General features: G+C 44.7%; 1 protein-coding gene across 1 annotated transcript in view; it reads right to left on the bottom strand.

The window, feature by feature from the left end:
• Positions 1-1,161: 1,161 nt before the first annotated feature.
• LAMB4 (laminin subunit beta 4) overlaps positions 1,162-15,542 on the bottom strand; it is an 89,324-nt gene continuing 74,943 nt past the window's right edge. The window contains exons 29-33 of the mRNA XM_026503249.4: positions 14,071-14,278; positions 11,106-11,244; positions 8,148-8,321; positions 6,511-6,664; positions 1,162-1,819 (exon numbers count right to left, since the gene is read on the bottom strand). Of these exons, the coding sequence (XP_026359034.3) occupies positions 1,680-1,819; positions 6,511-6,664; positions 8,148-8,321; positions 11,106-11,244; positions 14,071-14,278 (815 nt within the window). The 3' untranslated portion in view covers positions 1,162-1,679. The remainder of the gene's footprint in view (positions 1,820-6,510; positions 6,665-8,147; positions 8,322-11,105; positions 11,245-14,070; positions 14,279-15,542) is intronic.

The following is a 15,542-nucleotide window of genomic DNA, read 5'->3' as shown; positions in this document are numbered from 1 at the left end:
GCCCTTGGACTTGATTCCCCAGATTACTATGCTTTCCTTAGGGGCTGGGGAATTGTTTACCCCTGGTGACCTCAACAGCCTCCCGGTGTCAGAGGACAGAAACTCCTTCCTCTTTAACCCTTTCCACACTCTCTGGCTGTTACTTCTATCATCTCCCACCGCTGCAAAGCCAGAACAAGTCGAATGTTGCTATCGCAGACAGATAACCACGCTCGTGAAGGTAAGTCTATCACCTGTCCACGGGTGCATGTCAGGATCCTGGTGGGAAGGCTGCAGTGTCTTCCACCCCCTACACTGGAGTAAACAACTTCGATTTTGTGACCGTCTGTGTTTCAACTCTGGTTCAGTTTGTGTATCATTTGTTGGTAGAAGTTTCCAGATGTCTAAGTGCTGGATATATAGAGCATTGCAATCATGCGTTTCAGCAGAGATTTCTGGTGGGCTTTCCGGTAGAAAAATTTCATTTCATTCTTCAGGATCTCCAGGGAAACTGCAATTTTCCTAAATAACGTATGTTTTAAGAAATTTCATATTTATGTGTAATCCTGAAGCCCCTTCGTTGAATTTTTAAACCCATTTTTTTATGAGTCAGTCCTTAAGGGAGATGACTGCAGCTGCTTTCCTCTTTCATACACCAATGTTGGTGTCTATTATTTCTTATTCAAAAATGTGGGGCCAAATTCCCTTAAAATCATCCCTCTGAGGGATAGCTTTCAGAAACAGAAGCAATGGTGCTCGGTTATAAATCATACATGCAAAAAAAAGTTAATGCAAAATCATAAACCCATTTTGAAATGAGGTAATCTGATCTTTCACACCAAACACTGACAATGGGATTGCTGTTCTTTCAAAAATCAGTAGCAGATTTTATAGCAAAAATACTTGCGGACAGATTATGAAAACTAGTTCAATATTTATCTTTTTGAATATTGTTTCAGTGCCATTTGGGGCAAACAATCCTTTGGTCGAGAGAATGAATATACAGGGATGTGGGTGTAAAAACACGTTACATTTTGAATTGTATGCATTTTATTCAGAATAATCGTTTTATAAAGCAAATCCAAATAAAAATAAAGCACAGGACAATCTAGCACATGCCATCCAGATTAATTCCATCCTAGTGTTAGAGATGTTGATGTATTTCAGCTTAATTTGTTTGAATTTATTTTCATTTTGTTTTACTGTGGTAGGAACATTTAAGATGAGATCTACCTTCTGAACACACTTTCAAGTGTACGATGTACTGTTGAGTTACATACGGTGTATAGCAGAACTCTAGAATTTATTCATTTCTCTTCACCAGAACTTTATGCCCATTGATTAGTAACGCATTTCTCCCCTGGAACCCCCTCCCCCATTGGCAACTTAATTTACACTTAGGTTCACTTGACTGAAGTGATGACTGGTAAAAGAATACCTATTTATTTTGTACTTGTCATATGTCACGAATCATTTTTACATTATGAAAGGGAAAGGAGGGCAAGAGGAAACGTTTCTGAAGCCAGAGACGATGTCTCAACTGCCCCTTCTATTCCACGTGGAACAGCATTTCCTTGGCCCAGCTCAGATCTTTGGCTAGGAGCTGGCTCCAGAGGCTTCCCAAGTTCTGCACAGCTCCTCAGGGTTTCTTGTCAGAAGCCAGAAAAGAAGGCACAGGTGACTTTGCACTTCACCTCTGCCTAACTATAGCAAGTAGCATATTTATTCTCTTGCTCAGCAATCTCGTTTTTGATGGCAACAACTTGATCTTCCAATCGTTTCAGTTGGTCAGCTTTTTCTTGTCTACTCAGATGCAGATCTTGGATCTTCTTTTCTAAATCTGAAACAAGAAAATGAAGTCAAGGATAGACTTGGTTTTGATGGGTTCTTCCTGGATACCCACCTTATATGAAACAGGATTTCTGTGCCTCTTAAAGACATATTTCACTTTGCGTTTTGATTCAACAGACAAAACATTTATCGTCACTAGGCTTCTCAAGGTTTTCACACAAATCAGAGGAGACGAACTGATGTTTTTGTCTAAAAAGTATTTTATACCTAACGGCATTTATCAATGCCAGTCCAAAGCTAGTTAGAGCTTTTTAGAAATGAAAAGGCAGAGGATGAGCCTTGATTGGACTTGTTGAATATTTCCACAGGTTTGCTCTTGCTGTTTTAACTTCATTTTTTAATGTGTGTTCATCACGTTAGGGGTTCTCAGTCTTTCAGTAAAAAAAAGACTGACATTTTCATTTCTTCATTCTGCTCTGCTGATATTCAAGCCCCTGAACAGGAAAAGCAAAATGATGCCTTTCACTCTTATCCATCTGTCCGTCCATCTATCCATCCTTCTATTTATCCATTCATCCATCCTTCCTTCCAGCCAGCCATCCATTTATCTATTCTTCATTCGACAAATACCTGGGAATTACAGTAAACCCCAGCAAGTGGATGGAGGAGGTGGACAAGGCCACAGTTAGCAGTGTGAAGTGGCTTTTAGAAAAAGAAACCGCCCTTAGGTTGAAGCAGAACTTCTTAAAGAAGGAAGATAAGTGTCGCACCTCACCCGGACGGGTCACACCTGGACCATCGGGGGGCACTGTCAAACTAGCCTGGAATGTATGTTTAAAGGAAGGAACCGGATTGCTGAGGAAATCTGAAAACTATCCGGTGAACAAAAGATGAATTAACCGGTGATGTTTCATATAGAGAAAGAGGAAGATTCAGGCATGTCCTGTAGCTATTTTCAAGTATTTGAGGCCTATGAAAGCAGAGGAAATGTGTTTTGTCATCCTGAGGAAATAGAATGAAACCAGCAGGTGAAACCTCCATGAAGGAAGACTTTGATTATAAAGAACTTTCTAGCAGTCACAGCCGTTCAAAGAAAGAGCTGCTATGGGAGACAGTGAGCATTCTGTCTCTCGAAACTTAAATAGAAATCTTTTGAGATTGAAAAGGAGATTCAGCACTGGAAGTGTGTTTGTACTAACGGGAAAAAAGACCCCTGCGCTTCCACCACAGAAGCGAACGAGGCTGGCTGGTTTCTCTTCATCTGCCTGCCTACGTCCATTCTCCGTCCCGCTCTGTCCTGGAAAGCTAGCCTCAGCGGATGACATCATCCGGCTCCCGGGATCTCTGCAGCTCGTTCACACTTGGCCACTGGACAGTTCAGAGAAGTGATGGGGGCGGGGGGTGGGGTGAGAGTGGACAGGCTGTCCCCATGGAGCAGAAGGTTCTGGCAGTTCTTACACCTCTCCCCTCAGCCTGCAAGGCGGCCCCTTGCCTTTGGCTCCAGTATTCGGAGAGCGGCCTCAGAGCACTGGCCCTCCCACGTCTCCTGCTCCTTTGGGCCCAGGGATGCTGATGGCTTTTCACTGCGGCCGGTCACACACCACCGCCACACCCTTGGCCGAGTCTCGGAATTCCTGTGCGTTTTTAAGAGTTGCTCCCACCAAGAAGTAGAGGCTATTTGCCCTCTCCCCTCAAACCAGGTCCAGCTGTGCCTATTGTGTTGACCAACAGAAAGTAAGAGAAATCAATGCGCAGGACCTCAAGGGCCTTACAGCTGTGCTCATTGTCGGGAACCGATATAAGCGAGTTGGCGAGCAGCCTGGGATGAAAGACCCCGTGGAAAAAGGGCCAGCATCTCAGTCAAGCCCCACCCCAGGCGGACCAGCCAGCTGACCCCTCAGCCGAGAGCAGCAGCTGCTCGAGTAACCTGGCACAGACCCGCGGAAAACTACCCAGGCAACCCACAGAAAGACCATGCATGGCTGCTGTTCTAGCCCCTAAATACGGGGAGCCCTTTATTACACAATGAGTAGATAACTGAGCCAACTCTCGTTGTAAATACATGATCCAGAATCACATCGAAGCGTGCTGCCTGCTTCTCGCTGGGACCCTGGCTGCAGACTGGGGACATCTCTCCACTCTCTCCACTTTGACCCTGCCAACGTGAGGAAAGGCTCCTTTCTGGGATCCCCTGTGCACTTCTTCCTACCTGGTGGAACTAGCACAGTCCTTGTGGTCAGACCCTTCTGGAGTGGCAGAGTCAGGAAGGTGGTCAAGCCAATGTCTTATTTTCCTACCCTGTTGAGCTGTGAAAACAGTTTTAAAGAGAGCAAAAAATGTGGAGTGTATGATTTTAGACTTCGCTTAGAAGGAAGGCCCCTAACTTCTCTTCCGACCTAATTTCAAAAACTGTGGAAATTCTAGTCTATGGGAATAAGTGGAAACAATTTGGGCCTCAACATAAAACACAAGACAAAAAATATTCTCCCCATGTTATTGCTCCTACAGTTAGGACCATGTAAATAACAGCAACTGATTTTCATATTACCTATGGGGGGTAAAAAACAAAAAGCAACATTCTGTCTTTTTTAATCTCTCCTAGTAATTCTTTTAAAAAAGTATTAGGAAAATACTGAAAATGACAATTATGTAAATTATATAGATGTAAAAGATGGAAATTATATAAATAATTATATAAATGTAAAAAGGGGTGTTTTCCTCTTCATTCTCCCCCTCCCCAGAGATAACGAATGTTAACAGTTTGGTATGTATTTTTCCTGATTTTGGCCCACATCAATGTTGCATTTCCATTTTTTTTCATGTCATAGTGGTGATATGAGTGGCTCTAAGGCCAAAGACTCATTTTATAACAAAGAAGCATTATTATAACTGAGGAGTCTTGGCTGTTTCAATATCTTGAGAGTTACTTATATTTCAAATGAATATGACTAACTTTAAAGTTTTGGAGACAACTAATGCAATCAAAAGTAAAACCAGACCACTCATCAGTGGATATTTCTTGATGATTTAGAGGTAGTTACTAAGGGCATGATGACTGCCCAGGAAAATCATGAGTACCCGTTGTGGGGAAAACAGATTCTAATTAACTTTCTGATCCTGCGATTCTATGTTTACCATACTTGGTGCGCATCAGAATTTCCATTTTTGATCAAAATCCTGGTCCAGACTATGGCTCTTTCTGGAATGCTACCTACAGATCTATGCAAGATGACAGTGCCTTGGAGTCTAGATCATAGTGACTCCAAAACAGTTATTTGCATGGGAGGAGAAAATAAGCAGCGGAAGTTAGGACGGGGTTTCTCAACTTTCTTAACATCCACACCCTTAGTACTCTGGGCAAAATAACTGTTTATCATTGGGCTGTCCTGTGTATTACAGAATGTTTACCAGCATCCCTGCCCCCATCCACTCGCTGCTAGTTGTACCCCTTAGTTGTGACAAGCAGAAATGTCTTCACTTTTGTCCCCAGGGAAGGAGATGAAATCACCCATGGTTGAGAACCAGGGGGTTAGGAAAAGGGCATTTCCGGTTGACCGAAGGCAATGGGAATTTGTTCTGATGAACGCAGAGTGGAAACTCACTGATGCCCTTTGAAGTAAACCATGCAAGTGGCTTGTTCTATTGCAGTCGCCAAGGCACTCACCCAATTCCTACTTCCTCGACTCAGTGGGCTCATAGGTGGTTGAACTGTGCCAATAGTAAGTTGGTATAAATTCTACCACGAAGGTGGAGTATTAGGTTATTGTCAAATTGGTGGAGCATGTCATAGAATCGATAGAACTCTCATTTGATCCAGCAATCCCCTTTCTGTGTATATATCTGAAGGAAATGAAATCCGTATCTCGAAGAGGTATCTGTGTTCCTGTGTTCATTGCAGCATTATTCACAATAAACAAGGTATGGAAATAACCTGAGTGCCCATCAATGGATAAATGGATAAAGAAAATGGGGTGTGTGTGTGTGTGTGTGTGTGTGTAAAATTCAACCATTAAAAAAAGAAGGAAATCCTGCCATTTGCAACAACATAGATGAACCTGAAGGATGTTATGCTAAGTAAAAATAAGCCAGAGAACGAGAGGCTGTGGACTCCAGGAAACAAACTGAGGGCTTCAGAGGGGAGGGGGGGTGGGGGACTGGGTTAGCCCAGTGATGGGTAGTAAGGAGGGCACGTACTGCATGGAGCACTGGGTGTTATACGTAAACAATGAATCACGGAACGCTACATCAAAAACTAATGAGGTACTGTACCAGTTCAATAAAGTCTCAAAGGATTAAAAAAAAAAAAAATAAGCCAGAGAGAGAAAGACAAATACTATATGATCTCACTCGTATGTGGAATCTAAAAAAAAAAAGCTGAACTCACAGAAGCAGAGAGAAGAATGGCGGTGCCGGGGTCCGCGGATGGGGGAAATGGGGAGAGCCTGGGCAAAGGTACAGACTTCCCGTTTTAAGATGAAAAGTTTCTGGGGATGCGATGTTCAGTGTGCTGCTGACTGTTAACAATACTGCATCGCATGGTGTATGTGAGTCGATCTTCAGCATCCTCACCATAAAAAGAAAAAAGTAACTACATGAGCAGACGGATGTGTTGATTAACTTAATCGTGGTCATCATTTTACGACGTATGTGTCCATCAGATCGTCACGCTGTACACTTTAAATACCTACAACTTCACCTGTCCCCTAGACCTCGATAAAGCTGGAAGGAAAGAAGAGATACCTGCTATTCGTCTTATCTTGTCCTCTGTATCGGTGGCCAGTTTTTCTGCTGCATCTTTGAGCTGCTCTACTTTTTCTAATGTTACCTTGGTCAATCCTGTAGTGCTGGTCTTCTGCTGGAGAGCAACGTATTGGTTTTTCAGCTCTGCAAACTCCTGTAACACAGCAACGCACTCCCATCACTGGAAAATATTTACAAAGCAGGTACCCATGCATGATATTTGCCTGAAACTGTTCATAAAAGGAGCAGGAGGAAAACCATGATCCAGTCAATATGCTTGAGTCACCCTGATATTTCCAGGCTTTTATTTGCATTGTTTTTTTTTTTTTTTCTTTGCAGGCTGAAAAAAATCTCAGCTTTAGTTAATTAAAAATAAAATCGCTTGCGGCGCCTGGGTGGCTCAGTCGTGCTCAGGGCATGATCCCAGCGTTCTGGGATCGAGTCCCGCATCAGGCTCCTCTGCTAGGAGCCTGCTTCTTCCTCTCCCACTCCCTCTGCCTGTGTTCCCTCTCTTTCTGGCTGTCTCTGTCAAATAAATAAATAAAATCTTTAAAAAAAAATAATAAAATTGCTTTGTTATAAAATAGCAATCATGGCTCATGCAAAGGCAATTATTTATGGGGCACCAATCATTTGTCTTCAACGACTTAAGGTGAGAGACACAGAGGACAGAGGTGACGCGATCCTGCCTGTGACAAATCTCTGGGTCAGCCGGGTGGGACAGCAGCCAGTGCAGGATAAAGGGCAGAGTGAGCAGTGAAGCTTTAAAAGCAAGGATATGGTTTTGGCGGGAAAAAGGAAAGAGAGATGGGAGGCAGGAAGGGAAGTGACGGGTGTTAGTAGGAAGAGCTCCCTTGGCATTAGATGGAAATCTCGTGGGTCGGCCTGGGGGGCTGACAGTCTAGAGGGTGGAACAGCTGAGCGGAGTCCGGAAAGGGAAATGGGGAGAGGGTGGGAGGGATGTACACTTCCCAACCTTTGCTCCATAGAAAATGCACTCGACTCCCAAGTCTGGGGGAAATCACCCAGCACATTAGGATTGAAAAGCAAGAGAGTGGACCCACTGTAAAAACACTTTCACGTTTTTCTTGTGTTTAAGCTACTCTATGAACGCAACCAACCAGAGGTATCCTGCTGAGAAATGAGCTGATAGCTTCTCTCAGCGATGTAGATGAGTAAGGCATTTCCCACAACTGTTTAATGAGCTCACTCCGACTTCGGTAACGTGACCTGTTCTCTTGGGCAGGGGACTTTCACTTCTTTGTTTTCATGATGGGTTATGTGACTGAATTAGAGTAAAGGGTAAATACGCCCCAGATAGACCAATGGCACAAAGTGTGAACGTTTGGAAGGAAGGAAACATTGATGAGGACACCACTAGTGGTCCTAGGAGGAGGAGATGTGGGGAGGAAACACTCCATCCTAATTTGGTCAAAGGACTTCTGTCTTCCCTGGAGACAGCCCTAAACTACACAAGAGGCTTCGTGCCCATCCGGATTCCTACTAACGCATGCCCCTGAGCACCGTCCAGCGCTAAGGGGACTGCCGATAAATGGCACAGTGAGCTGAGGTTAGAGGATTATCCTTCCAAGAGGCTCTGTCTGTCTGCTCCTGGCGGCACTGGCGGGGCTAATGACCTGCTCAAGGCCCGCAGCCTGGCGTTGGGCCGATGCGGCCTGAGCCGTCACACGGGTGGCTTGCTCTCGGTTCCTTTGCAACTTGGTCTGCAGCTGGGAAAGCCCGTCCTCCAGCACCGATCGCTGCTTTGCTAAGTCCAGCTCATTCTTAGCGTCCTTGGCTTCATTTTCAGCCTGTGGTTGATTTAAAGAGCAGAGAGGAGAAAGTCTCTTTATGCAACAAACAACGAGAAAACAAATGATTTAATTACCCTTCAGAAAATAAGCTAGGTGTGAAGGGAAAGTGAATCACTCCTTTAATTTTTTTCTGTTCCACTAAAAACGACGTCGTGATAAAATATTTCAGACACACACAGGATATAAAAGCAACTATGACACATATCCATGCGCTCAGCGGCCAGTTTAAGAATAAAGCCTCACCAGTGAGCCCAGGCTCTCCTCACACCCCTTCACTCCCCATAAAGGTAACCACTATCCTAAATCTAGTATTTGTCATTCTGGGTACTTCTACACGCTCTTTACTAAATCTTATGCAGCATGTCTAACATATGCAGAATTTTTTTAACTTTATACAAATATATGATACTGCGTATTTCTGCAACTTGAATTTTAATTCAAAATTACGCTTGTACAGTTCTTCCTGACTAATCTGCATAGCTCCTGTTTATTCAGTTTCAGCAATTTAAAGCATTCCATTGTTTGAATATACAATTTATATTTCTATGCTCCAGCTGATGCAGTGGCTTCTCACTGTTCCTCCTTACAAACAGTAATGAACACCTTATATGCGCTTGTTATTTCCGTGGCTCTATCTGTCACATCGAGAAGTCAAATCTGACTGGTCATCTGTTATCACTTGTATCTTGTTCTTGGGTCACACTTTCATACCTTCTTTGATTTTTGTAAGCATACTGAACATTCTGATTTTGTATTCTACATCCAGTAACCGTCACATCCACAGTCCCTTGTTTACTGTTTCTGGTGCCTCTTGCTTGAGGCAATTTGTTCTTTTATGTGTTCTGGGAGACATTTGTGAGGCTGGGTTTTAAGATGCATTCCTTGGGTGGGGATTTCTGTTGGCCTCTGTCAGGCATCTGAGGGCACAATCAGCCCAGGACCACTTTACGTGACATTTTTAGCTTGGGCTGTCGGGGCCACACAGGCGGTGTGACTTCTACCCTCGAACTCGTATAAGAGCAAGAGTGTGGTAGGCAATTCTTAGTGAAGACCTTCCTCCCCCACAGCACGAGTCTTTACTGGCACTGCGCCTCCGTGTGTGTGTGTGCACGCATGCACGCACACGCATGCATGCTTGTGTGCGTGTGCATACGTGTGCGCATACGTGTGTGCATGGGTTTCTGTGTGTGCACGTGTTTGTGTGTGCATACATGTGTGCACGTGTTTGTGTGTGCATACTGTGTGCACGTGTTTGTGTGTGCATACGTGTGTGCCTGTGTGTGTGCATGCACGCATACGTGTGTGTGTGTGTGTGCACGTGCAGTAGTATGTAGTAGCAGTTGAACATCTCACTGAGGAGTTTGCCTTCCCGTGCAAGGGTCGTATTCTTTCCTTGCGTGGGCTTTGTTTTCTGTCTCTTACGCATGGTGAACATTAAAACCAACAGCTCTCCGACACCAGCAATTGGCGGATACCCTCTGCCTGCCGTCAGGGTCCTCCTCTATTACCTCTCTGGATTCGTACTTCCCTGTCATTGTTGGCCTCTGAAGATTTCCTCCATTTCTTACTAATTCAGCTATGTATTTTTTAAAAATATCCCAGCCAAAATTTTGTTTTTTTTTTCTACTAGGAGGGTTCCGTGGGAGCCCTGGTCTACCCTATTTGTAGGAAAATAACCCCCAAAACACCCTTCTTGTGCCCTTGGACATGTTTTTTCTAAGAGCACAAATCTACAAACTTTTCTGTAAAGAACCAGATAGTAAATGCTTTATACTGGGTGGCCCACAAAGTCTCTTTTGCAACCGCTCAACCCCGTGCCACTCTGGCAACTAAGGCTGCCACGGACAACATGTAGCTGGATTCCAGTAAAACTTTGTGATCCGGGATTAAAAAACAACAACAGTGCGCCCATTTGGCCCGTGAGCTGTATTTTGCCATTCCCTGTTCCAGCGTATATGCCTCGAAGGGGGAAAACCTGGAGGCCGCCTTTGGTTTTTCTGCTACCCTATATTTGCAACCTGTTCACATCGAAGCCTTTTATTTCCTGGTGTACTACTCCCTGTTCTACCGCTTTCTGCTTTTCTTTTCAAAATGCGTGTATTTAGATCTATACAACCCAGCCAAAGAACAGGGACTGGGGAGCTGGCATTCTGTGGGGAAGGGGATGGGCTGGAGGATGGAGGCTTGGAGGAAGACACATCACACGGCTTGGAATTAGGTCCCGTCCTGTCCTCCAACTGCCAGACTCCCTTTCCCGGATCCACGATGTGGGTTAAACCATGGCCTGGCTCCCACCAAGCTCTGGATGGAATGCTTTCTTTTGGGTGAGATATCCTTTCAGTCCTAAGATACTCTGGTGAGATTTCATGCCAGACCTGGCAGTTACAAAAACCTGGCAACAATGAACTTTCTTTGCCTTGTGAGCTTTCACAAGTCTCTTACTTTCCCTAGAATCCGAAGGGATAAACTCCTGCCTCAAATCTTCCTTTACTTTGCTGTGTGACCTTACGCAAGTCACTTAACCTCCCTGAGTCTCAGTTTCCTCATCTACAAGCTGGTAGTAGCACCGGCTTCGTGCCCCAGGAGGGGTCGGCAATGATGAAGTGATGCCGTGAGAACTCTGTAGAATGTCACTTAAATGCATCATACCACCACCGTTTTATTTTAGCCTATAATCATCCCATCAGGCAGGTCAGGCAAGCATGACATTGGCACACATCAAAACCAGGCTGTCTCCACATTCAAAATCTTTTTCAGGTTAGTTTCCAAGAAGATAAATACCTGCAGAACGTTGTTTTTAATTTTCATTATCTCTGCCGTCAGCTGTGTGATGGTAGAATTTACGCGTCCTTGGGTGACTTGAACTTGTTGCAATTTATTCAGCGTTTTGTCAAGATTTAATAGAACATTTGCTGCTTTTCTAAGGTAGGATATTAACATGTCAGATTAGGTAAATACACAATTATTCATTTGTTTCACCTTGGGAGTCCATTTGACTCCACGAAAAGCTTGGCTGAATTATTTATAAAGTAAATTTAAATTGCTCTTAAGCAAGACCAAGTGCTGAAATCTTTATTTTGAGAAATAGGTAGGTTTAAATGCCGGTAACAACGCATACATATGCATATCAAGTAGATACAGACCTCGCCAGATATGGAAATCAAAGATACAGGTCTTGTTTATTCTTCATTTGTCATAACCAGAGAGGCGTGAGGACCATCACTACCAAGACTTGAACCAAATAACTCTCCTCGGCCAATTCCAGTTCCCTAATTTCTCACACTTCAGCCACACTCTAAATCCTCGCAGAGTGGGGGTGGGAGAGTTAAGAGGCCCCACAGACAGCAAAGAGAACTAAAAGCCCTCCGTTTCCAGGCTGTGTTTACTCAGGTTTATTTAAGCTCCACTGACATTCTAGCTGCCCGGGGCCCCGTCAGAGGTTAAAATCACAAGCATTCCAAGTGATCGTCTATTTTACAGAAATAAGCTCACCTCAAGTCAACATTCACCAGATACTTGGCTCTGCGGGCTCAAATCCGCCTCTGGAACAACGTACCGAGTGAGTGAGCCATCAGATAGACCTCTGCAGAGGCGTGATCAGAAATGCGTGTGGAGGAGCAAAACCAGCTCAACGGCAAAACACCCCCGCCCCACGCAACCCTACCTCTCCTCCCACTGGAGTCGCTCTCTCACGTTTCAAAAAGGCTATTTTTTGGGGCGCCTGGGTGGCACAGCGGTTAAGCGTCTGCCTTTGGCTCAGGGCGTGATCCCGGCGTTATGGGATCGAGCCCCACATCAGGCTCCTCCGCTATGAGCCTGCTTCTTCCTCTCCCACTCCCCTGCTTGTGTTCCCTCTCTAGCTGGCTGTCTCTCTCTCTGTCAAATAAATAAATAAAATCTTAAAAAAAAAAAAGGCTATTTTTTTAAAAAGAGCTGTTTCAGGTTCATAGCAAAAATGAGCAGAAGGTGCAGAGAGTTCCCGATACGCCTGCCCCCACACACGCACAGCCTCCCCAGTTATCGACACCCCTGCCAGAGAGGGACATTTGTTAGCGCTGGCGAACCTCATCGACACATCATAGACCCTGAAGTCCGGAGTGTACATTACGGTTCACTCTCGGTGTTGTTCATTCTGTGAGTCGGGACAAATGTACAATGACACGTATTCATCATTCTAGTGTTGTACAGAGTATTTTTACTGTCCTAAAAGTTCTCACTGCTCCACCTATTCGTTCCTCCCCTCAAACCCTTGACAACTACTGCTCTTTTTTTACTATCCCCACAGTTTTGCCTTTTCCAGAATATTCTATGGTTGAACCACACAACAGGTAGGCTTCCCTTTCTATACTTCTTTCTCTACAGTTACAGGAGGGGTTTGGGAGCCTTCCCTTCTCATAACACCCCCACCAACCGTATCTTTGTGTTGTATTCTTTTACCTTCAGATTTTCAATGTAACTGCTTTTAGAGTAAATTGGGAAAATAACAAAAAAAAATAGGAGAAGAAGAAGAAAAAGAAGAAGGAGGAGGAGGAGGCAACAACACACACACAAAAAGGAAAAAACATATCAGGAAGGGAAAGATTTACCTTTTAAGACATCAGCAAATTCTAGCATCTTTGTCCTACAAAATTCTTTCTTTCCATGATAGAGATCCTCTTCTGTGTATAATCTGTTACCTTCTTTCTAAAAGCATCAACATTACGCTTGAAGGATCCCTGCATGCTATGAAGAATCCTTCCTCAGTGTCATCTTTTTTTTTAAAGATTTTATTTATTTATGTGACAGAGAGACAGCCAGTGAGAGAGGGAACACAGCAGGGTAGTGGGAGAGGAAGAAGCAGGCTCCCAGCGGAGGAGCCTGATGTGGGACTCGATCCCGGAACGCCGGGATCACGCCCTGAGCCGAAGGCAGCCGCCTAACGACTGCGCTACCCAGGCGCCCCCCTCAGCGTCATTTTTAATAGCTGTGTGATCGAAACGCAGTTACTTATTCTTCCTGGTTGTAAGTATTAAACCCGGACGAGGCTGGGCTTACAGTGGGTCTGGCACACTTCATTTATCCAAGTGGCTAACGAGACGGTGAGGGCAGTTCAGTTCTCAACTGCTGGGTATCCTGACATGACAGTGATGCCACCATCCAGCCGACCCCACGACTCTGACCCGCTGCACCCCACGCTCCTAAAAACACCCAGATGCCTTTCCCCGTTTGGTTGGTTAAGTCGACTAGGGCAAAAGGAAGCACGAGTTAATGAACTCTGTGAACCGTATCGATAATTTTACTCCTATGTTATTCCTGGGGCACCAGTGTTCTTTTCTTCTACTCCTCACCACCATATCTTTTTAGTGTAGTCTTTAAAAAAAAATTAGATCTTCAAAATACAGTTTATTATGGTAAATTTAGAAAGTACCACACATAAGTAAGGAAGAAAGGGAAAAGGCACTGAGATTCCCACCACTTAAGATAGCGGCATACGGCCAGTCTATGGCCTTGACTGGTATAAAGAGGTAACAGGTCACTGGAAGGGCACTCCAAGTCTACAGCAAGTGGGAAACAGGCATCCCTGCCCACTGCCTCCCAATCCCCCCGCTCCCTGAGGCTCTGGCAAACAGCTCAGGCCTCGCTCTGGGCACTGAACTCCAGGAGGGTAATTTCATTCGCACGTTAAACAGCTCCTCACATATTTTTCAAATGGCCTTTTAGCAGCTGGTCCGGGAGAGCAAGCTGAGAATCTGAATACTGTACTTACTCAGCGTCTTTTGCCTTCACCAAAACCTTTCGGGCTTCCTCTCCTGCCTTGCGTAGCCTGTCCTCATCGGTCCCGTAGTCCTCACAGAGCGGCATCAGCTTCCGTAGTGTGTCAAGTTCACGGGTTAGATTCCGCGCTGTCACTGGTAGATGGATGTCAAGGACGCGATTTGCAACCTTCTCTATATCCTCCGGAGGCACACTTTCCTCTTAAATAAGAAGATGGTTTTAGGTCATTGTGTCTCCTTAGTAAACACCGAATCTTGTCAATACAACCACAACGAACTCTAAGTCAAATATACGTGCACCTGATTATGTGTCCCTAAGACACCGGGATTAGACTATGCCCTGTAGATTCTTCTTCATCCTCAGTTTCCCTTCTCTCTGAAAGAAACACTGTTGTGTTGTGTTGAATACACACCACACAAATGCTTGATGGAAAACTGAAAACTACAGACTTGCAATATCGTATCTGTTCTGCGAAACGCCCTCGTTAAGTCCTGATTCAAAAGCAATTAAAATGGTTAGATGCCTGTCATGAAGATTTGAATTCAATGAATGAGACACTGGGGAAGCACCAGGTTTGGACTCCACAAAACTGGGTTCTAATCCTCTGTGACATCAACAAGGATCACAGTTGTAGCTCTGTATAACGGGGCAACTCTACCTGTCGCTACCACTGCAAGTCTTTTGAGACGGGAACGCGACAATACAGAGTAAAGTACCAGATGAACAACGTGTTATCAGGAAACTGTTGAATACACCCACACCCTGCTTTTCAGGAAAATACAAGCGGCCTTCCCTGAGAACTGAAGCAGAGGACAGACTGAGGGTTCGGGGTGCTAACACGTCCTGACTCTCTGGCTCCTTACTGAGGCATAATAATGCTAAATCCCGTGGGGGGAGTTGGAGATTGAATCCTCAAGGGGTTGACCATCCATTCCATATGAATACAGATCACCTAAGAACAGAAATGATAAATAGAAGACGAAATGATATGGGATCCAGAGGGAGGAGAAAGTATTTCAGGAAGAACCTCAAAAAGGCACATAAACTGAGCCTGGAGGACAGCAGAGGTTACATCTGTGGAAAGGTGGGGTGAAGGCAGGGGTGAAGCCATTCTAGATGGAGCGAACCGCAGACACCAAAGCTTGGGTGCAGCAAGAAGCAATACTCGGATCACTGCTGGCGAGAGAGTGGAGTCTAAATGCAGGGCAGGGTGCAAGTCCCGAAAGGCTGGCAGCAGAGCCCAGAAGCCTCTAAATGTGAGGCCAACGAACTTGGACTTTCTTCGGGAGGCAGTGGACACCACAGACACCTTCTGGCATTTGACTGACACGGCATGAGTGTATATCCTTTGGGTAATCATTTTTGCTCTAGCTGTTTTGTTTAAAATAAAAGGAATATTTTACTTCCTGTCATGTTTTTGGGAAAAAAAAAGTAACAAGATTTTTTTGTGAGTAAATCAAAATC

Source organism: Ursus arctos, unplaced genomic scaffold (assembly GCF_023065955.2).
Source record: "Ursus arctos isolate Adak ecotype North America unplaced genomic scaffold, UrsArc2.0 scaffold_3, whole genome shotgun sequence".
NCBI classification, from domain to species: Eukaryota; Metazoa; Chordata; class Mammalia; order Carnivora; family Ursidae; genus Ursus; species Ursus arctos.
This window is presented reverse-complemented; position numbering and strand designations above follow the sequence as displayed.